Source organism: Carassius gibelio, chromosome A10 (genome assembly GCF_023724105.1).
Source record: "Carassius gibelio isolate Cgi1373 ecotype wild population from Czech Republic chromosome A10, carGib1.2-hapl.c, whole genome shotgun sequence".
Taxonomy (NCBI): domain Eukaryota; kingdom Metazoa; phylum Chordata; class Actinopteri; order Cypriniformes; family Cyprinidae; genus Carassius; species Carassius gibelio.
This window is the reverse complement of record NC_068380.1, coordinates 26970411-26996409: the sequence shown is the minus strand read 5'-3', so window position 1 is coordinate 26996409 and position 25999 is coordinate 26970411. Positions and strand designations below refer to the sequence as shown.

Genomic DNA, 25999 nt, shown 5'->3' with positions numbered 1-25999 from the left:
ACTAGTACAAATAAATAAGAGACTTACTCGTGTATATCTGCTGAATAAAGTGCTTCATTCTTTTTTCTGATGAAATCCATTTCTCAAATCCTCAACCACATCACATCTTTTTGGAGTGAGTTATGTCTTATTCCTCTCATCGCGAAGCAAACAGTAAAATAAAATAAAAACTTGAAGAACAGTCTGGCTGCTTTTTCTTCTGTGTGGGTGTATTCATGCCGCGCGCTTCAGTTTGAATCTGAATAGCGCGTTAAGCGCGGGGGCGTGGTCACATTAGATATAATGAACGGAGACATGAAAAATAGACATCGCGTTGTTTTCATATGGATTACTTTATCTCAGAATATTTGTTTAGTTCAAAAGTAGACATTTCAGGCTTTCTATAGATATCTCTCTCATGTCTCTTCGTTGAGTATTCACGGAGTTACAGTTCATTTTAATGACGTCTTTGTAAATGAAGATCAGCGCACACAAAGGCTGTAGACAGCGCACCTTGTTTGTTATCTTTATTTTATAAGTGCACTAAGGTGTTTTGTTATTATGTCTGTATCCAAAAAAAGTAGACCCTTTACAGATTCTATTGATGTATTGCTCTTATCTGTACGATTAAAACTGAGAGTGTAATTTAAGTTCTTTTCGGGGTTATCCAGAGAAAATGACTAAAAACGCATATATGCGTTAATCGACTTCAAAGTTAATTCTCTGCAGAGAATGATCTGGTTTACACACAGCTTCCGAGTCTGTATGCATAGACATAACACACAGACTTACAGCCCACTTTTTATAGAATGTAAAAAGATACATTGAAGGAAAGACTAGGACCTTTAAGCCAATTATGTTGCTCAGTGTACAATCACATCATAACACATGCACATCTCATGCACATCTCATAGTAGATGCCTGGTTACTCTCAAAAACTGCCCATCTCTGGTACACATTTTCCCCTTAAAGGTGCCATATGCAAAAATTGAGGTAAAAATATCCAAAAAATGACCTACACGCATCAAAAGAATGAGAAGAAATAAGGGCGATGATGTCATTAAAAAAATGTCAAGTTATAGTGCTGCAGAGATATCAACCTTAATTAGCATTAGCATTACTAGCCTCGGCCCGACAGGTGTCGGTAATACCAGTTTCGGCCATGGGAGGCGGTATGCGGGCAACATAACCACCAGCCAACCTGCAATACACGAATAACTCGCACGGCTTGTGGGCGTACCTGAACCTGATGTCAATCATGTGGAAAGTACAGCCCACTGCTTCATTTCAGTTCAGGGAAGAGAGCGGAAGGATGGCTCAAGCCCTTGGCAAGAGACCACCACCCGCTACAGGGAAACAACCGCGCTCGGAATCACAAATCAAATCCGATAAGAAAAGGAGCCGAACCAGAGTAAACATCGGCACTGCTTTCAATCGCTGGAGACAACTGATGGACCTGAAAGAAATGAGGTTCGACTCCGAACTTGCAACATTTCTTTTGGATTGGTAAGTTAGATGCTGTTAGTATTTCGCTAGAAGTTTGTTTTATATGTTTGCGTATTTTTTTCGGGAAGTTATAACATAGAAATTTATCGAAGGCTGTTCGATAAACGTGCTAATGTTAGCGTTGGCTAACCGTAGCTGCGTTTGATAATTACCCATTTTTTTATATCATAACTAACCTGCTCTGTCTAGTCTGTTGGTCTCGGTGTCCTCTTTGCTTCGTGGTTTTTTTGTGCGTGAGAAAATTGATGTGTGGCGTGAAAGCGTGTGAAAAGAGTCAATTGTGTGTGTCTCACGGTGAATGGTTGAGAGTTGGCAGCTCTGGTTACGTTGGTTGGCACTAGCTTGGTCAACATCAGTTGTCTGATGTTGACCAATGATGTTGACAGAATGTTGTCTGTCAAATCAATTTAATTCAAATAATTTGTATATACGCTAGTCCTGCTGATGAGAATTAAGAGAGAAGCAAGGAAGAAGAGGCTGTGGGTACGACTTCAAACTTGTATCGTACAGCTCAGGAAATTCTGACACACAGACAGTACTAGCCATAGATGATGTCTATGGTACTAGCCGTTCATCCATTTTGATTTCCGTGCTTGTTTGGATCCCCCAATTCTATTGGTCGCGCTGGTAATCGTCACAGAGCGCAGCGGCAAAAGTTTAACTATTTTGACCTTTGACAGCGGCGTGCGCGCAAGCACGCAAATGATGCGCACCGCTTGCGCTTTGGTCGACGCAGCAACAAAACGTCCTTGCGCGGCGCAAGCCATTGAGATGAATGGGTTTTATAGCGCAGCGCCGCGCATACCGCATCCTGTGTGAAAGGCCCATTAGGCTTCGGCTATGGCTGTAGGGTTGTTGTGAAGGTAGGGGCGGAGCATAGAGACTATGCCGTTTCTCGTTTGTTACTCTAGAGTACACCAATTCACTTTATTGAGGCATACTGCCCCCATCTGGTATGGAATGTGGAGTATGACTTGATTTTTTTGCCAGACATGACAGATGGCACCTTTAAATGTTGTCATTCAACCTAAAGCAGTTATGTGCACAAGTTACATAAAATAACTTAATGTCCCTATGGACTATATATACTAACTTATTCATTGTATGTTTAAAAAGATACTTAAATGAGATTAATGAAATCAATGCCAAATTAACAAAACTAAACATTTCCATAACATTACAAAGAGACTTTCACTGATGCACTACTTAAAAAGCCAAATCTGCAACTTTTAACAACTTAAACAATGCAAAAGTTTAAACACTATGCGTGGAAAATTATTTAAAAAAAAATTATTTAATGTTTTGATTTATTTGTTTAGAAATAATTTTTTCAGTTTACTTTTATATATTATGGAGTAACTAATAAATCTTAATTGGTGAAAGGATATTATGTGTATAATATGTTTTATAGTGTTAGGTATCTCATAGTTTTCTCAAAGGTGTGTGTGCAACGGTGGAGCATACATTGGCGGTGGGCTGTCAGGTTCTCGCGTGCGTTTGGGGGGGTTGTAGTACTCATAAAATTTCTTCAAGGTTGGCAGGTATGATATTGTTACAAAATATTTTTTATTCAAATAAATGCAATCAAAATCAAAGAATCCTGAAAAAGGATTTCCATCCACATATTATTATACTAACTGTAAACATTGATCATAAATCATCATATTTTCATGATTTCAGAAGGATCATGTGACACTGAAGAGTAATGATGCTGAAAATTCAGCTTTGATCACAGGAATAATTACTGGATTAATGTCTGTTTAAAATAAACGCATTGAAATGTGCTTTTCTACTGTGTTTTTTGATCAAATAAATGCAGCCTTGTTGAACAAAAGACTTACTGACCCTAACAAAAATCTTACTGACCCTAAACTTGTGCATGTTGTAGTGTATGTCAGACGATAGTTCCTTTAGTTCCTTTAATACTCGTCTGTCATCCTGTCAAACCTTGTTTTGTTATTTTCATTTAATATTGTGAAGCTGCTTTGGTACAATCTGTTTTGTGAAAAGCGCTATACAGATATACTGGACTTGATTTGACCAATTCCTTACTGTAAATGTCTTGAAAAAAAAACTAAGACCTAATCATGGCTTAATCTGAGCCCTCTCTGCAAACCCAGGCTATAATGTGTATTATTGCTTCAATATTACATGTTTTGGTCACCTTGGTGGTGCACATGAAAACCCCTTCCACAGTGAAATGCTGAAAAAAAATGATATTGCTCGTCAAACTTGTATGCCAAAGCAAGGAAAGATTGAAATGGTATGAGTATATTTTATAGGGAATGTGCTGAGTTACTGGTGTTTTTCTCCGGGGTTCAGCATGCAGGAGCTGCTCGGACAGGGAGTACGCAGCATCATTCTGACCAGTGGAACTCTCTCGCCGCTCTCATCCTTCACCTGTGAAATGAAAATGTTCGTGCTCTTCTCTTCTAGCTGTCCCTGCCGAGGTTTATGAGTTGATGCAGGTAGGATACTAATTCTCTGCTGATTTTCTGCAGTCCTTTCCCTGTATCCTTGGAGAATCTTCATGTCATCCAGCCTGATCAGATTTCCGCCAGTATCATTGAAAAAGGTCCGGACGGCGTGAAGTTGAGCACAGCCTTTGACAGGAGGTGAGTGTTTCAAGTAGTGTAGTGTATCAAGGGCTGTTTAGTCACATCAACACCCTCTGTTTTATACTGTCATTTATTATTCACCCACTTTCTATTTCAAACCCAGGTGCTATTATTTTGATCTGAGAAATTTAATTAATTAATTAATTTATATTTGACCATAGGCTGTCAAGGTCCAAAAAGTACCATAGAAGAAGTTTATATCAGTGGTTCTCTACTGCTTTGGCCATGGGATCCACGTTCTCCCATGGTCATTAAACCCGTGACCCAATTTTTGTAAGAATTTTACATAAAAAAAATTCCATCAGACTTTACTTAACCTGCACATTAATTTTAAGGATATGACTAATACTGATGAATAAAAAGTAGCCTATAAGGTAAGGCTGTTTAATAGCAGTTTTAAAATAGTTTTTGTTAAAGGGTTATTTCACCCCAAATTTTGGGGGGAACCATCCCTTAAATACAATAAAGTTAGTAAGTTGGTGTGAGCCACCACAGTCATTTAGCAATATACACAATGACACAAAGTAGAAAATAAAGTGGCATTTTGGGGTTACAGAAACAACAGTTACCATAATAAAAATACAAAAATAGCATAAACTAGCCTAAACTGTTAATGAAATGGAAACTGCTCCTGGTTAATAGAATGAACATCATAGCTGCATGCAAATCCTTCCCAGCTAACACAAGTACCAGTTACGGAATTTACTGGTACTTTTTGGTAATTTTTGTGCTTTATTTATAACCAAGTGATGTATAGTGTGTGCCACCGCAGTGCACCCTAAGAGTGCAGTGTAATGGCTGACAGGACAGGAAAGTAATTTTTTTCTGAGGTTCAAAACAAGTCAGAAAAATGGCTCCGACATACAGTAGCCTGACAACAGATACTGAAGCAGGACAACAAGTTTTTCTCAGACACGCTTTATTTAAACTGCGTCTGACAAAAGAGTCATCAGCTTTTATGCACGTCTTTCAAAATAAGTCTTGCAACAGAAAAACTAAATTACATTTCTTGTTGTTTATTTGACTGCACATCCCCACAACCTACTCACTCAGTCTTGCGACCCACGGTTTATATGACTCGGGAAAGATTAAATGTGAGCCGTTAGGAGGCTTGTAAACTGCTCTTTTGTTTTTGAAGGTTTGTTCCTGAAAACATGTCGTCTATGGGAAACACTCTTGGTAAGACTAGCACAGCAGCTGATCTTAAACTCTTATCAAGAATGATCTGATGATCAGCATGATGATATTCATATGATTGGGTTTGCAGTCAATCTGACACGGCTGGTCCCTCATGGACTGCTGGTGTTCTTCCCCTCGTATCCGGTGATGGATAAGACTCTGGAGTTCTGGAGGGTAAGTGTGTTCGGTCTGACCGTGTTAAAGATATACAGTATGTTGCTGGCGCTGACTGACCAGTTCAAATTGGAGATGATCATTTTAAGTGACGAGTTGTGATTTTGATTCAGACTGATTTCGAGAAAAAAAAAATCATGATGATTTATTGAACAGAACTAAAACAATGATTTGTTTAAAAGTTAGACAGCATGTTTCTTACTCTTGCTAGGTTTTAAAATGAATGAAATACTTTTTCTTTTCTTTTTTTTAAGTTTCTTTGTAAATTTCTGTACCTTGTTCATCTTTTGCCAACTTTAGAATTGAATTTACTATGCACCAATCGTCTTCACTCTCTCAGGCTAGTGGACATGCAGGTCGCATTGAGAAAGTGAAGCCCATGTTTGTTGAACCGAGGGGTAAAGGCACTTTTACTGAGGTAACCACTCAGTATTATTTGATATACAGAAGATACTAACAAAATGCTAGCATAGCTTGATGTGCACAAGCCCTCAGTCAGTTCTGCTCTAAAATTGGATTCATTTGCAGGTGATTGATGGCTATTATGCCAAGCTGAAAGACCCTAACTCCAGCGGAGGAAGCTTCTTCGCTGTATGTAGAGGAAAGGTGAGACTATACATATTTGATGCAATAAAATTACTTTTATGAACCGACACCAGTAATATCAACACATTTCTTGTTTTCCATCTTTCCCCAAGGCAAGCGAAGGGTTGGATTTTGCTGACACGTACTGTCGAGGTGTTGTTGTCACTGGACTCCCCTTCCCCCCGATGATGGACCCGAGGGTGATGGACCCGAGTGAAGGTACCTGCTCTTCAAAATGCTCAACTGTGTTTCTTTTATGGAATGCAGATATTGTACCCATGTACCATTTTATGTTTCTGTTTTTATCCTTGTTTGCAAATAAAAGTTGTGGGCAGTAAATGCAAATAAATCCATAAATCACAAAATCTTAAAATCTTTTTTCAAAAGCAATGGTTTTATCAAATATGATATAATAGAAAGGAAGTCTCTTATCAGATAATACCTTTTAATAGATATTGTACTTTGATATTGATACTGTGGTACAACTCCCCAATACATAGTGATTTTTATGTATTAATAATTCATTGAAAAAACAAAAGAAAATATAACATGATCTTCAAATATTTGTACAAATATTTTATTAAATAAATATTCTTATTAGTATTATTATTATTTTTTTTTTTTTTTGATGATCTTAATGATGACTAAGATCATGATGTAAAGGTTCTTATGGTCTGTGTTGTTGTTCAGGATCTGTCCGGGCAGGAGTGGTACAGACAGCAGGCCTATCGAGCTGTGAATCAAGCCATTGGCAGAGTGATCTGCCACAGAGAAGACTACGGAGCCATCTTCCTCTGTGATCACAGGTCAGCGCTAATTACTAGAACAGCAATTCCCAATTTGACTGGAGAGCATGCACTCCAATATTAATGTTCTGGAATTGTAATCCAGGTTCAGTGGCACCAAAGCCCGTAATCAGCTTCCTCCTTGGGTGAGGCCATATGTTAACATTTATGATAACTTCGGTACCATGGTCCGTGATGTGGTTCATTTCTTTCGGACGGCGCAGAAAACAGTATGTTTTTTTTCTTGTTCATCTACCCTAAAAATCTGCTATGCCCTTTTAACACTAATAGGAGCTGACATGCACATTTATTGGTTGATTTGTTTATCAGAGACCAGTTCCTGTTAGGAAAGAAAAAGCAGAGAGCAGTGAGAAGCAGGCAGACACCAGGCCGTTCAACAGAGGCTCCGGCTGTCCTCATAAGAGTGTCTGGCTCACTGACACATCTCGAAAGGCCAAACAAGTAGACTCCCACGTCCCCAGCCTAAAAAGGAAATTAGGTGAGATCACCCCTATTTAACTTTTTTTTTTTTCCCTGTATTTTTTTAATGAGATCTTGGATGAATGTGATTTTCATTAAGACATACAAAGTCTTGGAAATTTATGTTGCCATTTATTCCCTAATTACTTTTATACATTAATCAATATACAAGTCAAGTAATTAAGCAATAAATTGTAATTTGGTCTTATTCTGAGACTGTTGAACCCAGCTGAACAAATGAAACATTAACATAAGATAATGCTTGGAGCTTATTCTATCATTTAACGGAAACAGAGCCCTCCGATTGGATCGTTCATAATTTGTTTTGACGCATTAATTTTGAAATTATTGAACCAAGTCAGCAAAAGTGATTGTGTTGTTTTAGAGTCAGAAGAGCAGTCTGGAAGTGATAGGGATGCCCAAATGTTCATTCAATATGAGATGGACATTGACAGAAAACCAGTCAGCCTGCTGGACGTCCCTGATGACACAACCAACAAAGTGAGGGAAGACACCATGGTTGGGGAAGAAAGGGTAAGACAAGAATTACATCGCGAAAGAGATTTTCTTAGGCCCTGTTTACAGCTGGTGCGTTTTGGTCGATCGGATCACAAGTGGATGAGGCTAAATACAGGTCTAAATGGGGTCTAAAACTTTTGACCTTGTCCACTTTCAAACACTTTTTTTCCGAACCAGTGTTACTTTCTCTCTACTGTTTATCATCTAATGAGATGTAATATAGAATGTCAGAGCAGCTCTTTTCCTAATGATGCTAATGTATACTGCCAGGGTCCAAAAAAAAGTATAAAAAAGTATGTGGCAAAGTGGTCTTTTTGCAGCAATATTCAACACTCAGGAGATATACAATAGACTACGCCACCCTGGGACTATACCAGGGAATCACAGTTCACTTAAAATGTTATAAGGAACCCAGGTTCATTCCACTGAATAAAATGAGCAAGAGACGTGGGTAGCAAAATAGAGTTTGTTTATTAGTACAAAAGTTTAAAATGCAGGAATAATAGTCACCCAGCCAATTACTAAGCTGGAAATCACAATCCACAATAAGGATTCACATTTACTTCGGAGCTGTAGCCTATTGGCATCAAATGGGCTAAGAGAGGGAGCAAAAGAGGAGAATCACACTAAGTGCACACACACACACCCACACTCACTCCAATACCCGTGATTTTATCAGTGGTGCTCACACAGCATAACACAGCACACGGTGAAGGAAAGCCTCACTGCCGTCGGACACACAGCTCCTGTAATTGTAATACAAAACAAAATAAATCAAAGCAATAGAAATTAATCAATAAAAAACTTATTAAATGCAGGGGAGCAAAAGAAACCCTTCCAACATAAAGAAAAGAAATAAATTCTAGCTTAAACAGCTAGATAATAACACAAAAGGAAAATGAAAATAAATTTAAAGACAACAATGTCCAAGAGAAAATCTCAGCATTCTGAACCAGTCCAAAATGAGAAACACCACAAAGGGAAAATGAAGAAATAAATATCTGAATGAGCGCGGCCCTTGAACTCGTTATTTCCCAACGTACGAGAAAAAGATCTTTAAAATACAGTCACAGTAGGAGCAGGTTTTAACCAACAACTCCAAAATCGGGCCGCGCTAAATCACCCAGGACAAAATGATGAAAACACACAGCAAAAATATACAGAAAAGAAACGAAAGCAAATCCAGCAGGAACAAAACAGCAGCGTGCTTCTATATGTAGTAGGGAAATGCAGCACGCACAGTCTTAGCCCCTAACAGATAAGAAGACGATTAGTAAACTAGTTATAGTTTATGAACAGCAATCGGAAATATAAACACACATACCAAATAACGCAGCCGTTCGCCACACCAGAAAGCAGAGCTGACGTCAGTATCCACGGGATAGAAATGAAGTAGATGCCAAACAGCATATATTGGATGTCCCCACTCAAACGGTAAACACACGGGAATGCTGCGGTAAAGATAAACATAGCTGACCCCCACACCACATCACCTAAAACCTCTGGCAATATACTAAATCTTACGTACCTGGGACTAGGCAGTGTAACGAGCCAGACCGCACGTAACGGTTGTTTACAATAGACTCTCCAGTGTACGCAAAGCCCCACAAAATGACACAAGCGGTGTTAAAATGCCCAAACGGCTGTGTTTTAACCACAGACCTCTGTTGAATGCCGGTAAACAGGAAGAGCGCAGGCACAGAACAGATGACGCACATCCGGCCCGCACCAAACAGCCATTTATACACACCTCCCTGCGGGAAGATAGGCTACCAATAACATGACGTCACTACAGGGAGGATCTGACTAATCTGCCACAATCTACCCCTACTTTTTGTATCGTCGCCCCGACGATAGAATACGGCAACCCCACTTATCAATTCCAAGGCCTGTAAATGACAGAGATCCCACTAGAGACAGACCCACCTAGGGGCACAGCCTCACCAGGCACCTCCACTGACCGTGGCAGGTGATGGACATTGGAGTGCTGGCCTGCTCTGGGTCTCGTTGATCTCCGCAAAGCCATTACCTCAGTGCCTGGTGGGCCTACAGACACAGTAACAGATCCCGGAGCGAGACCCATTTCTCCAGAACGGTGTTGTCCTTGGGCTACTGGTATCCCAGGTACCGTCACAGGGGGGCAAGGGTCCAAGATATCCAAGGGAGCTTGGACAGCTGCAGGGACTAAATTACTAACAGCCGGACTCTGAGCCTGGGGGGTTTCAGGGACGAACAGTAGCAAATCGCCCTCGTCTGGCTCATCCTCTAAAGGCAGCGCCCCCTCCACCAAAGGCCTATCCTGAGGGCTCGAAACTGGACGGTCCCCTAAAATCTTAGCCTTCAACAAAGAGCGATGAACATGCCTTACCTTACCCAACTCATCAACCGGTGCAATTGTATATACTGAACCCCCTTCAACAGGTGCCTTCACTACTTTATACACAACTGGGCTCCACAAGTCTTGGATCTTATGGCGACCTCTCATGCCACACTCACGGAGGTAAACCAACTGGCCCTCCTCAAGTGACACACACCGCACATTCTGATCATGATGTGTTTTACGTCTCTCCGCGGCCACCCTTAGCCGATCACGTGCCCCTTCAAAGGCCACATGGAGCCTAGTTTGATGTTCCACAACCCACTCATGAACATTACCTACCCCCACCTCCTGGACTCTGCCCAACAAAAAGTCAACTGGGAGCCGTGGTTCTTGCCCAAACATTAGGAAGTATGGGGACTCACCAGTGGTCTGATGCGGGGTGGTGTTATAACAGAAAAGTACTTGTGGAAGGCAAGACACCCAGTCCCTCTTCCGAGAAACAGGCAATGTACGGAGGAGATTATGCAACGTCCTATTGAAGCGCTCGCATTGGCCATTACCAGCCGGATGGTAAGGAGTAGTGCGAGACTTCTCGACCTTGTACAACTGACAGAGCTGCTGGATGAGAGAGGATTCAAAGTTACGGCCCTGATCGGAATGAATCCGACCAGGGACCCCAAACTTGTAAAACCACTCGGCCACAAGAACCTGGGCCACAGTCTCCGCCCGTTGGTCCCGTGTGGGGATAGCCATGGTGTACTTCGTGAAGACATCAGTCATCACGATGACATTTTCAACTCCTGAACGAGAGGGTTCAAGCACAGTAAAGTCAATGGCTACGATCTCGTTAGGTCTTGATGCCAACAAATGGCCCATAAAACTACGGGCAGTGGGACCCCCATGCTTAGCAACTTGGCACCTTTCACACTCCTGGCACCATCGTGCCACTTCTGAGGACATTCCAGGCCAATAGCACCGCTGCTGTACCAACTCAGTGGTACGCTCATTCCCCTGGTGCCCATGCTCCTGATGAAGCTGCCTCAAAACCTCAGATTTTAAGGTAGTGGGTAAAATCAATTGAAAACACTCCTCACCCCCATCAGAGCGGAACACTCGTCGATACAATACACCCTCTCTCTCAATGAACCGATCCCACTGACGAAGCAGGATCAATCCCAGCCTAGACAACCGTTTGCGTTCTTCCGCTCTAGGGAACACCTTTCGTTTCCAAAAGGGCAAAATTTCATTAATCACAGGGTCTGCCTGTTGCAAAGAGCTCAATTCTGCAGTGGTATAACTGGGCAGGGCTGTGATCACCGCTTGAGTGGCTTGAACAGCTACCTGCGTACCAGCCCCCTGCTGTACAGCACGAGGAACTGCAGTGCCTGGAAGCAAGTCCCCTAACATGCTAGAGTCGAGTGGGTGCTGCCTCGACAGAGCATCTGCGTTTCTATTACATCTGCCTGATCGATACCTCACCTCAAAATCAAAAGCTGCAAGTTGTGCTGCCCAACGCTGTTCAGTCGCCCCAAGCTTTGCCGATGATAGATGGCTAAGGGGATTGTTGTCGGTGAAAACAACACATTTGTGCCCCAACAAATATTCACGGAACTTTTCAGCCATGGCCCACTTGAGCGCCAAAAACTCTAATTTCATAGAGCTATAGTTGTTCATATTGCGCTCAGTGGGCCTAAGACTGCGGCTGGCATATGCAATTGGCCGCACGGTTCCTCCCTGTTCTTGGGAAAGAACTGCCCCAAGACCACTGAAACTAGCGTCAACCTCCAGAATAAATGGCAGAGTAAAATCTGCGTAGGCAAGCACAGGGGCAGAGGTGAGTTTCCTCTTTAAGGCTTCAAAACTATCCTGACAAATCTCACCCCAGGCACCGTTAAAACTCACCTCTCTACGTTTCTTTGTCTTGCCACCTGCCAGTTCGGCCACCAATTTATGCAGAGGGGCCGCCAACCTGGCAAACCCCTCCACAAAACGGCGGTAATAACTGGCAAAACCCAGGAACGAACGCAACTCGGACAGACTTGTAGGAGTGCGCCACTGAGCTACCACTTCAATTTTACTTGGGTCTGTGGACACACCTTGAGACGACACCACATGCCCTAAATACTTTACCTCACGTTGAAAGAAGGCACACTTTCCTAACTTGGCTTTTAGTCCTTCAGCCCCTAACCGACCCAAGACCACTTCCAGACGCTCCAGATGTTGAGCCACCGAGGAAGAGAACACCACAATGTCATCTAGATACAAGAGCAAAGATTGGCATTGTTGGTCACCAAACAACCTCTCCATCAGACGTTGGAAGGTACTGGGAGCGTTACAGAGACCAAATGGCATCCTATTCCACTCGAATAGGCCAAATGGGGTACAGAAAGCAGTCTTAGGCCGGTCAACTTCAGTGACAGGTACCTGATTGTACCCGCTGGCTAAATCCATAGTGGAGAACCAGCGGGCACCAGTCAGGGCATCAAGGGACTCCTCAATACGGGGCAAAGGGAAGGCATCCTTCCTAGTTTTAGAATTAAGTTGACGATAGTCTACGCACATTCGTAGACTACCGTCTTTTTTCTTAACTAAAACAATGGGAGACGCATAGGGGCTGCAGCTTTCCCTGATAACCTGTGCCTCAAGAAGTTGATTAATGTGGGACTTTACTACCTCATATTCCGAAGGTGGTATACGCCTGTACCGTTGCCTGACAGGGGTATCGTCCAGAAGCGGAATATCATGGGACAAGAGGTTAGTGCACCCCAGATCACCCTCATGGGCTGAAAACACAAATTTGTACTTGTGAAGCAAAGCCCGGACCCGGCTTTGCTCTTCCCCTGCCAAAACTGACAAATCTATGGCATCAATCTGGTCCTCCACAGTAGAGGGGACCAAGGAACTATGGGAGCCTACAGTAGCAGTTAAGGACCTTACTTCAGTAATACCTTCTGGCAAACTAATGACAAAGACACCACTCAATGTGCCTAAAGACGTCCTGGGGTAAAGAATCACCTCAGTGGTACCCACATTCACAACCGGGATATACACCGTGCCCCGGGTCACTTGAACCAGTGCGGGGGAGGCCAACAAACCAGCAGGTAAGCCTGAATCTGGAGGCTCAAACAGCACGGGACCGGAAGCATAATGTTCTGAGCAGGTTGCCGCTACCAGCTTCATGGTACCACCTGGAATGTGACACACGCCCCGCCCCCGCACCCTAACCCCCCCAACACGATCAGAGGTCTGGACACTAACCTTACTACAATGTTGTAATGCCTTTGTGACGGAGCTAGGGGCCTGTGACACCACCGGTAAGTCAAAAAGGGATGTACCATGTTGTCCAAAAAGTTCCTGGTAGCACCGGCCAAGGACATTCATCCCCAAAACACCCGGGACATGTCCACCGGCGCCACCAGGAGGATCTCGGACAACCAGCACTCCACACTCCGGTACTACTTTACCACAAAGTTCGACATCGAGCTCCATATACCCGATATAAGGAATCGCAAGACCATTCGCAGCGGTAAGTTGCAACCATTGACACGACCTAAGACGCTCCTGCCCCCATGGTTCAAAATACTGGTGAAAGCAACTCTCGGTGATCGTGGACACCATGGAACCGGTATCCACTAAACATGGCACTTGAACACCACCGATGAGCACATTAAGATGAGGACAGGAGGACACCAAACGAGAGACAGAATTTAGACGGTTTACAACATTTGAGTCAAATGACTCCCCATCCGCGCTGTGACTCCGCAGCCCGGTGGGGATTAGTTTTCCGACGGCTGTGAAGATCGAAACTGCCTAGACCCAGTCGAAGATGTACCCACTGCTGGAGCGCGAGGGAGAACACGTTCTCCATCACACTCTCGGGCAAAATGGCCAGACCGTTGGCACCTCCGACATACTATATTACTGTGACGTGGGGACCGGCTATATGAATTAGGGACCTGCAAGCGAGCCAACCCTTGGGTAAGTTGGTTTAACTGTTCTTGTTGTGACTTCAACATTTCCCGTAACTCTGCTAGCTCCGACTTGGGAGGGGAGCTCAACCGAACTACCTGCGACTCCCCCTGTATGGCATACTGGGCCCCATAGGCCACTGGTACAGACTGACTTCGCCCTCTCGCACCCCCAGGCATTCCCTCCCGCTCCCAGCGCATTGCCTCGCTACGAACATCTAAGAGGGAAGAGGTAGGGTCACGGCGGACTAATTGTTTTAGTTCCCGACGAAGACCAATATCGAGCACGTGCTCGACAAACTGGTCACGCAATAAAGCTTCTGCATTTGGTATGGCATGCGGCGACTGCTGTTTTACCCCCTCCAAGAGGCCCATCAATGCAATAGAGAACTCTAAAAGTGTTTCTCCTTCCTGCTGCCTCCTGGAAAAAAATGCCTGTTGCAATGCTACATATGACAAAGAACACCCATACAATTCCTTTAAGGCCCGAATTATCTTATCTGGATCCCCCCTCTCTGTCTCAGACCGATACCTGATCTCATCCCGAGCTTCTCCCTCTAAATGATCAAAAAGAAAGAATGCTTGATCAGCTCTAGACAAATGGCGAACCCGCATACAGGCTTGGGCCTCCTCTACCCATTCATTTATGGTAATACCGGGTCTCCCGCTAAATTTTGGGCACTTCCTATCTCGGGGAACAAACACAAATCGCTCAGTAGATGGGGCACTTGCACCAGCAGATTGCTGTGCACCAGAGGGTAAGGTGGTAGAAATAGGAGCTGTACTGGGACCTGGAATAACAATTTGAGTCTGTTCTTGTCTAAGTCTCTCATTATCAGCTCTTAATTGGGCCACAAGATCCTGAAGTTCTTGTAATTCTTCTGCCATAGCTAACTTTTAGTAAAACACTTACCACCAAGCAAGGCGGGGCAGAAAGAAAATTTGGACCTGAAACACAATCAGGGGAGGTAGCCAAAGAGACCCTTCAAAGAGTCTACGCTGCTGTCTTGTTCCTGTGAAATAAAAAGAAAAGCAAATAATGGCAATACCAGCTGGCAAAGAAATCTTCACCCACGTCTCTGTTCAATTTAGTGGACCCTGCCGACTACGCCAAAATGTGGCAAAGTGGTCTTTTTGCAGCAATATTCAACACTCAGGAGATATACAATAGACTACGCCACCCTGGGACTATACCAGGGAATCACAGTTCACTTAAAATGTTATAAGGAACCCAGGTTCATTCCACTGAATAAAATGAGCAAGAGACGTGGGTAGCAAAATAGAGTTTGTTTATTAGTACAAAAGTTTAAAATGCAGGAATAATAGTCACCCAGCCAATTACTAAGCTGGAAATCACAATCCACAATAAGGATTCACATTTACTTCGGAGCTGTAGCCTATTGGCATCAAATGGGCTAAGAGAGGGAGCAAAAGAGGAGAATCACACTAAGTGCACACACACACACCCACACTCACTCCAATACCCGTGATTTTATCAGTGGTGCTCACACAGCATAACACAGCACACGGTGAAGGAAAGCCTCACTGCCGTCGGACACACAGCTCCTGTAATTGTAATACAAAACAAAATAAATCAAAGCAATAGAAATTAATCAATAAAAAACTTATTAAATGCAGGGGAGCAAAAGAAACCCTTCCAACATAAAGAAAAGAAATAAATTCTAGCTTAAACAGCTAGATAATAACACAAAAGGAAAATGAAAATAAATTTAAAGACAACAATGTCCAAGAGAAAATCTCAGCATTCTGAACCAGTCCAAAATGAGAAACACCACAAAGGGAAAATGAAGAAATAAATATCTGAATGAGCGCGGCCCTTGAACTCGTTATTTCCCAACGTACGAGAAAAAGATCTTTAAAATACAGTCACAGTAGGAGCAGGTTTTAACCAACAACTCCAAAATCGGGCCGCGCTAAATCACCCAGGACAAAATGATGAAAACACACAGCAAAAATATACAGAAAAGAAACGAAAGCAAATCCAGCAGGAACAAAACAGCAGCGTGCTTCTATATGTAGTAGGGAAATGCAGCACGCACAGTCTTAGCCCCTAACAGATAAGAAGACGATTAGTAAACTAGTTATAGTTTATGAACAGCAATCGGAAATATAAACACACATACCAAATAACGCAGCCGTTCGCCACACCAGAAAGCAGAGCTGACGTCAGTATCCACGGGATAGAAATGAAGTAGATGCCAAACAGCATATATTGGATGTCCCCACTCAAACGGTAAACACACGGGAATGCTGCGGTAAAGATAAACATAGCTGACCCCCACACCACATCACCTAAAACCTCTGGCAATATACTAAATCTTACGTACCTGGGACTAGGCAGTGTAACAAGCCAGACCGCACGTAACGGTTGTTTACAATAGACTCTCCAGTGTACGCAAAGCCCCACAAAATGACACAAGCGGTGTTAAAATGCCCAAACGGCTGTGTTTTAACCACAGACCTCTGTTGAATGCCGGTAAACAGGAAGAGCGCAGGCACAGAACAGATGACGCACATCCGGCCCGCACCAAACAGCCATTTATACACACCTCCCTGCGGGAAGATAGGCTACCAATAACATGACGTCACTACAGGGAGGATCTGACTAATCTGCCACAAGTAGTTCCATGCAAAGTTTGCTCCATTTTCCAGATCTTCTGAATTCAAGATAGCTTACTGTGAGAAAGACTTGTATAGGCACAAGACATCACATTTCTCTGAGGATTTTTTGCTGAATAAATGAGATGTATAAAACATTACCTCACAAATCATGATCAGGGACACTTTTGATCTGTTACTCAAATCTTTCTACTTTCTTCAGATAAGCTCATTGTGCAGGTCTGTAAGATTTATCACATGCTGTAACATAACTATGTGCTAATTTTCCCTTTATCTCATTTGTCTGTAACCCTGGAGGCGAGTCACTTCTCTTCTCATTCCCTCCAGCATGACAAACGTCTGGATCGTGAATCGAGAGTTGGAAAACGGAAAATTAAAGTGGTTCAACACAGGTAAGGCATCCTGACTGAAGTTTTGTGAGCTGTGTGATTTTTAGTTCCATTTGTGTATGTAGACCTCAATATGCTGTCAATAACATGACTATACAGCAACTGGATTATTTTAACAGATATTCATATTAAAAATGCATATTATTTTACAATATCAGAATGTACTATAAATATCTGTCTATATCTATCATTTATCTGTTTGTATATATATATATATATATATATTAATCTATTATTATCATTTAAAGTATTTTATTCATGTGATAGCAAAAATAAATATTCAGCATCATTACTCCAGTCTTCAGAATGATTCATTAATAAAAAAAATATATATAATAATAATAATCCCCTTGGATTGATAGTTCTTACCTTCTAATTTAGTTAGATTATCACAATAAATGGATTTGGACATTAAAAGGAACAGGCCATGTTTATTGAAGTAAATGTATTCTGTCTTCTGCTTTTTCAGAAAACAACGAATTCATGTACTGAAAAAACAGGCAATGCTTTCATTGTGGAGCTGAGATGATGCCTGAGTCATGAGAACTTTAAGATCATCATGGAGGCGTTACAGTGGTACAAGACAACCGATGACCTGAGTAACTTTCTAGTTAATGTGGTTGAACCGCTCGTTCGAGACACATACGGATTGCTCAGAGGTGTGGAATCTCATCATATCCTTATTATTTTCCGCATGTTCTCTCTGTACTTATGATTCTTTACAGCCTTTAACCACTGCCTACAATGGGCTGGATTGTTCACTGGAAACCGAAAGTAACTCACTCCCGCTAAACATTTACTCTTTGAATTATTACACCCGGGAGGGAACAATACAAGTTTACACCATTATGACTAAAAGTTTGCTAAAAAGTATTATCTACTAAAGCAAGGTGCTATTTGACTCTGGTCAAGCGTAACCATAGCAGAATGGTGGGAGTGGCCTTAGATGGCAACATGCCTAGTGAATTATGGGATTTGAAGGTTTCCTACCTATTTGGCTAAAGGGAAGACAACAGAATTTTTTATTTTGTTAATCTAGTAGTATCTAGTTTTATCTTTTATCTTTTATCTTATTTAGCACTGATTAAAAAAAAAAATCATTTTTTTTTCTACTGCACAGTACAACTTATAATAATATATCTACTAACATACTTTTAAATACCTTCAATTATATTTAATTGTGACTGTATAAAAAAAAGGCAGTTAAAGGCAGGGTAGGCAGGTTTTTTTCCCCAAATTTGTTTAAACTGTCTTTATATACCAATACATAATTAAAATGTTAGTACTCTGAAAAGGAGAGTTTAAAAATCGTGTGTCTGTAGTCCTCTCGGGGCTGCAATTAAACACAGCTACTAAATATGATTGGCTGGGCGACTGTCCCTCTCTCTCGCTACCATGGCTACCACCCCTGCTGCTACAGGAGCTGCCCACATGCGCGCATCCACAAGAGGGGAAGAGGCACACAAGCTAGGAAGAAAGTAACTAAAAATAGAGCTAAATAGTTTATAATTGTTAATTATAACTTGCAATTATAATATAATAATTCTACCGAATTTCTTTTTTTTTTTCTTTTTTTTACATAGAAATGTTCAAGCAATATGCAAACTATCAAGTAAGACATTTATACATTTTTCGAAATACATAACATTTCAAAGAATCTTTACAGAAAGACATACTGTTGTGTTTATATGGTCAAAAACATCACTGTTTTAATAGTTGGTGCTAAATGCTTTAGTCTTCATACATAGAGCAAGCAAGCCAAAGGAAACAGTGGGAAATAAAGAAAAATCTGTAAGATGCCGATACTGGAGTAAAAATACCTTTGGAGAAACCAGACTAACCAAAAACACAGAGGACCAGTTCTCGTATATTCAGTCTAAACATTTGGTACAATGTCAATGGTAGTTAACAGTGTTACTGCATTGATTCAACAGTAAGATTCAAAGCTGTAACATTGTTTTCTCCTGTGGCCCAGGTGATGCAGGCAGTGTTAGTGTGACTAGTGTTTTAGCACATCTGATCTCTTCTGGAAGCTGATTTCAACCGCGGGCAGCATACTAACTAAAGGAGGACTCAATCAATCACCTTTATTTATATAGTGCTTTAAACAAAATACATTGCGCCAAAGCACTGAACAACATTCATTTGGAAAACAGTGTCTCAATAATGCAAAATGATAGTTAAAGGCAGTTCATCATTGAATTCAGTTATGTCATCTCTGTTCAGTTGAAATAGTGTCTGTTTTAATTTGCAATCAAGTCAATGATATCGCTGTAGATGAAGTGACCCCAACTAAGCAAGCCAGAGGCGACAGCGGCAAGGAACCGAAACTCCATCGGTGACAGAATGGAGAAAAAACCTTGGGAGAAACCAGGCTCAGTTGGGGGGCCAGTTCTCCTCTGACCAGACTGAACCAGTAGTTCAATTCCAGGCTGCAGCAAAGTCAGATTGTGCAGAAGAATCATCTGTTTCCTGTGGTCTTGTCCTGGTGCTCCTCTGAGACAAGGTCTTTACAGGGGATCTGTATCTGGGGCTCTAGTTGTCCTGGTCTCCGCTGTCTTTCAGGGCAGTAGAGGTCCTTTCTAGGTGCTGATCCACCATCTGGTCTGGATACGTACTGGATCCGGGCGACTGCAGTGACCCTCTGATCTGGACACAGACTGGATCTGGTGGCCACGGTGACCTCGGAACAAGAGAGAAACAGACAAATATTAGCGTAGATGCCATTCTTCTAACGATGTAGCAAGTACGGTGTTATGTGAAGTGTTCCGGTTCCAGTTTACCTAATTAATGCAGCCTAAAAATCCTTTAACGGATTTGGATATTAAAAGCATATTAGTATGTTATGTGTATGCCAGGTTAAAGAGATGGGTCTTTAATCTAGATTTAAACTGCAAGAGTGTGTCTGCCTCCCGAACAATGTTAGGTAGGTTATTCCAGAGTTTAGGCGCCAAATAGGAAAAGGATCTGCCGCCCGCAGTTGATTTTGATATTCTAGGTATTATCAAATTGCCTGAGTTTTGAGAACGTAGCGGACGTAGAGGAGTATAATATAAAAGGAGCTCATTCAAATACTGAGGTGCTAAACCATTCAGGGCTTTATAAGTAATAAGCAATATTTTAAAATCTATACGATGTTTGATAGGGAGCCAGTGCAGTGTGGACAGGACCGGGCTAATATGGTCATACTTCCTGGTTCTAGTAAGAACTCTTGCTGCTGCATTTTGGACTAGCTGTAGTTTGTTTACCAAGCGTGCAGAACAACCACCCAATAAAGCATTACAATAGTCTAACCTTGAAGTCATAAATGCATGGATTAACATTTCTGCATTTGACATTGAGAGCATAGGCCGTAATTTAGATATATTTTTGAGATGGAAAAATGCAGTTTTACAAATGCTAGAAACGTGGCTTTCTAAGGAAAGATTGCGATCAAGTAGCACACCTAGGTTCCTAACTGATGACGAAGAATTGACAGAGCAACCATCAAGTCTTAGACAGTGTTCTAGGTTATTACAAGTAGAGTTTTTAGGCCCTATGATTAACACCTCTGTTTTTTCTGAATTTAGCAGTAAGAAATTACTCGTCATCCAATTTTTTATATCGACTATGCATTCCATTAGTTTTTCAAATTGGTGTGTTTCACCGGGCCGCGAAGAAATATAGAGCTGCGTATCATCAGCATAACAGTGAAAGCTAACACCATGTTTCCTGATGATATCTCCCAAGGGTAACATATAAAGCGTGAAGAGTAGCGGCCCTAGAACTGAGCCTTGAGGTACTCCATACTGCACTTGTGATCGATATGATACATCTTCATTCACTGCTACGAACTGATGGCGGTCATATAAGTACGATTTAAACCATGCTAATGCACTTCCACTGATGCCAACAAAGTGTTCAAGTCTATGCAAAAGAATGTTGTGGTCAATTGTGTCAAAAGCAGCACTAAGATCCAATAAAACTAATAGAGAGATACACCCACGATCAGATGATAAGAGCAGATCATTTGTAACTCTAAGGAGAGCAGTTTCAGTACTATGATACGGTCTAAATCCTGACTGGAAATCCTCACATATACCATTTTTCTCTAAGAAGGAATATAATTGTGAGGATACCACCTTTTCTAGTATCTTGGACAGAAAAGGGAGATTCGAGATTGGTCTATAATTAACTAGTTTTCTGGGGTCAAGTTGTGGCTTTTTTATGAGAGGCTTAATAACAGCCAGTTTGAAGGTTTTGGGGACATATCCTAATGACAATGAGGAATTAATAATAGTCAGAAGAGGACCTATGACTTCTGGAAGCACCTCTTTTAAGAGCTTAGATGGTATAGGTTCTAACATACATGTTCGCTGTCAAAGCAGCACACTCCCCTTGTTTTGTGTGAACCCTTGGTATTTCTAACTGACTCGATCCTAGTAATCCGTATATTCAGTGAGCATATCTGAAATATATTTCGGTCCTAGGTCATTTAGTGACTTATATATGAGTAAAAGTACTTTAAAATCAATCCTAAATGTAACTGGAAGCCAGTGTAAGGACCTGAGGACTGGTGTGATATGCTCAGATTTTCTATATATATATATATATATATATATATATATATATATATATATATATATATATATATATATATATATATATATATATATATATATATATATTATTATTATTATTATTTATTTTTTTTTGGATATCGTTTTTTTTTTTCTTACTAATTCTATTTCTGTTATCCCACAATCTTCTGAATTTGTGGGGTAAACGGGTTGTAGTCATCACAACTGAATTATTATTTTATAACTGGAAAAAATATCAGGCACTTAAAACAGCTACTGCCTTGGTCCTACGCGGACCTGATTTCAACCTGACCCCCACCTGCTGTTAGCATTCCATTGACTCCCATTCATTTTGGCGTCACTTTGACAGCGAACAACTTTACATCTGAGGCGTTTAAAAATTGGCTAATGACTGCGTCATAACCTGCGACTCTCTGTCGCACAGTAAAGAAATTACTGTATGGACAGGAGGAGAAGCTCGCAGACAATCTTTTACTATCTATGAGGCGATCGGGGGGACGCGGAGGCATAAAGTCAATTGAGATAATTAATCAGAATACTTCTAATTGACTTCACTTGTCTCCGTTGATTCCAATGGGGTCACTGTGTCCATTTCTTTTACTGTCTATGGATTTTGCGAGGGGACTCGACTTCTCATCACACCGGAAGTAAGAATTCAACACAATTTCTCCATTGAAAGTTGGGGTATAAGCAGAGAATGTCTAATATGGTGAGAAGTTTCACTCTCACTACACTTCCGGCTTCAGAACTGGCTGCAGTTCCACTCTGATTCCATATGAGGGCGCTCACAGGATGAGTGCAGAATGAATGGAGGTCAATGGCGGTATACCCCTCAAAATCCACTTTTCTCAGGATATAATTTTTTGTTTAGTAATTTTAATGTTGTATTTGAAAGGAGATGAAAAGAAATTACACATTTCCGGATGTTAGATTTTTTAGAGTCACTTAATTTGCTTTAAAAAGTCTTTCAAAAAGTCAATGACGTCATACACATCTTACGACCAGAGATACTGCTTTACAGCAATCCTTCAGTCACTTTGGTGCTTTCAGAGAATGTCTATGGGGTTTTCCAGAGCCGTTGGGTAACTTCTAAAAAACCCATTCAGTCTGTGGAAGGTGATTCAGTGAAGTAGTTAAAATAGTTAAAATAGAAACAAAACAATTTGTATGTAGCAATCGAGTAAGGGAAGAGTCCCCCTCCCAACAACACGTATTGTTACGCTGTTTGGTAGCCCGTTCAACCTGGCCCATTTTGGACATTAGCCAACTTGGCATTTGGCCAGCTTTCCCTCCCACGTGAACCACAGTAAATTCAGGTAGGCTTTGATAATTAACACAGTCCACATGGGTTACCTTTTTTCGTCCTTGGGAAATGAGAAATAGGACAACCCTTGCCCACTATTAGAACAATTTATCATTGCACACCTGCGAGGCTTTTTTTTCCTTTTAAAATTTGTATTGATATTTAGCACTATTGAGCGTGACATTTATTTGTGCTTTTTTAAGGTGGCAATACTATACCATATGTATCCGGTATTTCTTAACACAAGAATAACACAACAAGTACTCAAATTCAATTTATTTTCAGTGTAAATTTCACAGTACATACATTACAATAGGCAGATAAGAGTGCCAGCAACCCAAAAAAATTGCTGCTTTGAAAAGAAAAACAGTCAGGTGAAAGGGACAAATTTAGCTGTCTAGCCCCATAGACTCCCATTCATTTTGCACTCATGGCGATCGCCCTCAGTGGAACTATGGTGGAACTGCAACCAAAATTCGGTACAATAGGACTTAATAGGGAGTGGGAAGACTCTCCGTAGACGGGCTCTGGTATAAGCCATAAAAATTTAACCATACATGTTAGACTTAAAACCAGCTACGGCTGTACTAAGCGATTGTATATGCTCATATAAACGCCAAAAGTTCATTTGGCACTAACCTTGTTTTGAGATAAATGTCTTTTATTCGCAATGGGCTAGGGGCATAAAATGGCGCCGGTGAGCTTTTTTACTAATTTTTTTTATTGAACATCATTAACAACTCAAATTGGCTAGAAGGCAGTGGTTTTAGGACCCAGCCTATAGGACCCCGCTTATAGGACCCTAGTTTTTTCTGACAGCGCCACCTACCGGGGTCCTATAGGCTGGGTCCTAAAGCCGAACTGGATCAACTAAAACACTCATTTGAGATGGACGACATGGACAATCAGAATGTGAGAATTAAATTAACTTTTAATATATTACGTTTAAACGAATCAAAGTTTACATAGCCAAAGTGAGAGCTGCAACCTATGAATTAATAACTAATTACCATGAATGTAGAATTCGTTTTCTAGATGTATTAATTAATTAGAAGTTCTTATATTTTTACAAATTTGGTAAAACTGGTTTATAATACAACATTTGTGTCAGATAGTAGGCTATACTACTGTTTTTTTTATTTTGCATTTGATTTAACTATAACACTGATAAAGTACACACTCTGTTGGTCATCATCCACCATCCCCTGCATCAGATAAAAAAATAAAAAATAAAAAGTTAATTCTAAGAACGTTTACCCATGTATGTGTGCAACAGTGGCCTCATAAATTGTCTCTAAAATTTGAATCTCCAGTAACATTATTTATTATAGCTCTAATTTTTTGACAAGAAGTTTCACTGTTTAGAAGATTTGAGTTAAATTTCCAGTACCCTTTTGGCCTTTGATCTGTGTTAGCAGGTTTAAGAATAAGTTTAACCATACAGTGGTCAGTTAAAGGTGCAGAAGAAACTGTAGAGCTTGGCTCCAGACAAGATCTAAATTCAGAGACCAGCCAGAAATCTAATCTAGATTTCACTGAACCATCAATCAAATGAAGGCTTGGACACAAGGGTTTTTAGTCCGCCATACATCTATTAAATTAAACACACTACAAAAGTTAAGCAATATGGCATTGTAATGATGTCTTGTATATTTTGAGGGAGATCTATCAAGCCAATTATCTATTACCATATTAAAGTCACCTCCGAAAATAAAGTTTTCAGTTGGATACCTTTTACCTAAATCCTTTACAACTCTTATAACATCATCAATCAATATTTTGTTTTGGTTTTGATTATTATATCCATATATAATTCCCAGAATCAAAAAACGATCCTCTATTTCAAAAACGCATATTATCCAATGACCACAATGACCACCTTGGTTTTCCATGGAAATTTGTTTAAAAGTATAGCAATACCTGCTGACCTATTAGAACCATGAAAAAAAAGTATTTTATCTCCACCCTGGTTTGACCATAATTTTTCATCGATGTCAACAGAATGAGTTTCTTGGAGAAGAAAGCATTGTGCCCTTTCATTTTTACAAAAAAGGAATACTGATTTCCTTTTAACAAAATCTCTTAGACCCCTAGTGTTAAGTGAAAGCGGTTCCTGCTCATTAAAGAAAATGTCTGGGGAAAGGGAACATTGGGTAGATGATGTCAGGCAGTGGCCAAAACTTACTGATAAAGGCAATTTATTGACAACAATGTAATAATGTAAAAATATGTAAGGTAATGCAATTAAGAAGTGCATTAATTGATGACAACAATAAAACCTAATGCTGTCATTACTAGCTGTATTGCTAATATTTTCACAACCTTCAAATAACTATTAGGCCATCCTTAAAAATATTCTTGTTTGCCAATACCCCGACCGACCCAATTAATTATTTTTTTCCCCTTTTAGTCCGACCGACTTGCCAATTGTAATTGCGTTAAGACCCACAGATTTTTTGTTTACTCTTCAAACAACTAATACAAATGCAATAAAATGTGAGACACACATGCAATTGATGATTTTCAGACGCTCTCACGCCACACATCCATTTTCTCATGCACAGAAAAATCGCAGAGCAAATAGGACACAGAGACTGACATACAAGACCGAGCAGGATACTTATGATAGAAAATAAAATCTCATCTCTCAGATTCTGTCAATTTTATTACGAAATTCAAACAATAAATGCTCCTCCGCTCGACCAGGAACTCTGTGTATTCCGTATGGCCGTAAACATGGGCGGTCAATGTGCAACAAAGGTTCGTGAGTTCCACAAACTGTTTTATTCCAGGCCTGTAGTTTTGTGCTGTTGTTAAAACAGCCAACCACATAACACGCTCTTCCCGGCATCAATGGACAAAATAGCTTTTCGTACAGCTAACATCTGCTACAGCCGCCTACGGGACCAACACGCTAATTCTGCTACTTCCTTAGCAGCAAGGCACGCAGTAATGGCGGCTCTGCTTTACTTCC

The 25999-nt window shown here is 41.0% G+C and overlaps 1 protein-coding gene and 1 long non-coding RNA gene across 5 annotated transcripts in view; both read left to right on the top strand.

Annotated features, from left to right (window-relative positions):
* The window catches only part of LOC128021622 (uncharacterized), a 39972-nt gene extending 34709 nt beyond the window's left edge, over positions 1-5263 (top strand). For all 3 annotated transcript variants that reach the window (XR_008185620.1, XR_008185618.1, XR_008185619.1), the window contains exons 10-11: positions 3987-4100; positions 5242-5263. This is a non-coding gene — a long non-coding RNA (uncharacterized LOC128021622). The remainder of the gene's footprint in view (positions 1-3986; positions 4101-5241) is intronic.
* Positions 5264-6929: 1666 nt separating this feature from the next.
* The window catches only part of LOC128021615 (cytoplasmic polyadenylation element-binding protein 1), a 54623-nt gene continuing 35553 nt past the window's right edge, over positions 6930-25999 (top strand). Inside the window, exons 1-5 of one of the 2 annotated variants that reach the window (XM_052608926.1) lie at positions 6930-7056; positions 7157-7325; positions 7692-7840; positions 17081-17145; positions 17612-17801. In XM_052608926.1, the coding sequence (XP_052464886.1) occupies positions 17757-17801 (45 nt within the window). In that variant the 5' untranslated portion in view covers positions 6930-7056; positions 7157-7325; positions 7692-7840; positions 17081-17145; positions 17612-17756. Of the gene's footprint in view, positions 7057-7156; positions 7326-7691; positions 7841-17050; positions 17146-17611; positions 17802-25999 lie in introns of both variants that reach the window. The other variant, XM_052608925.1, reaches the window with a different exon arrangement.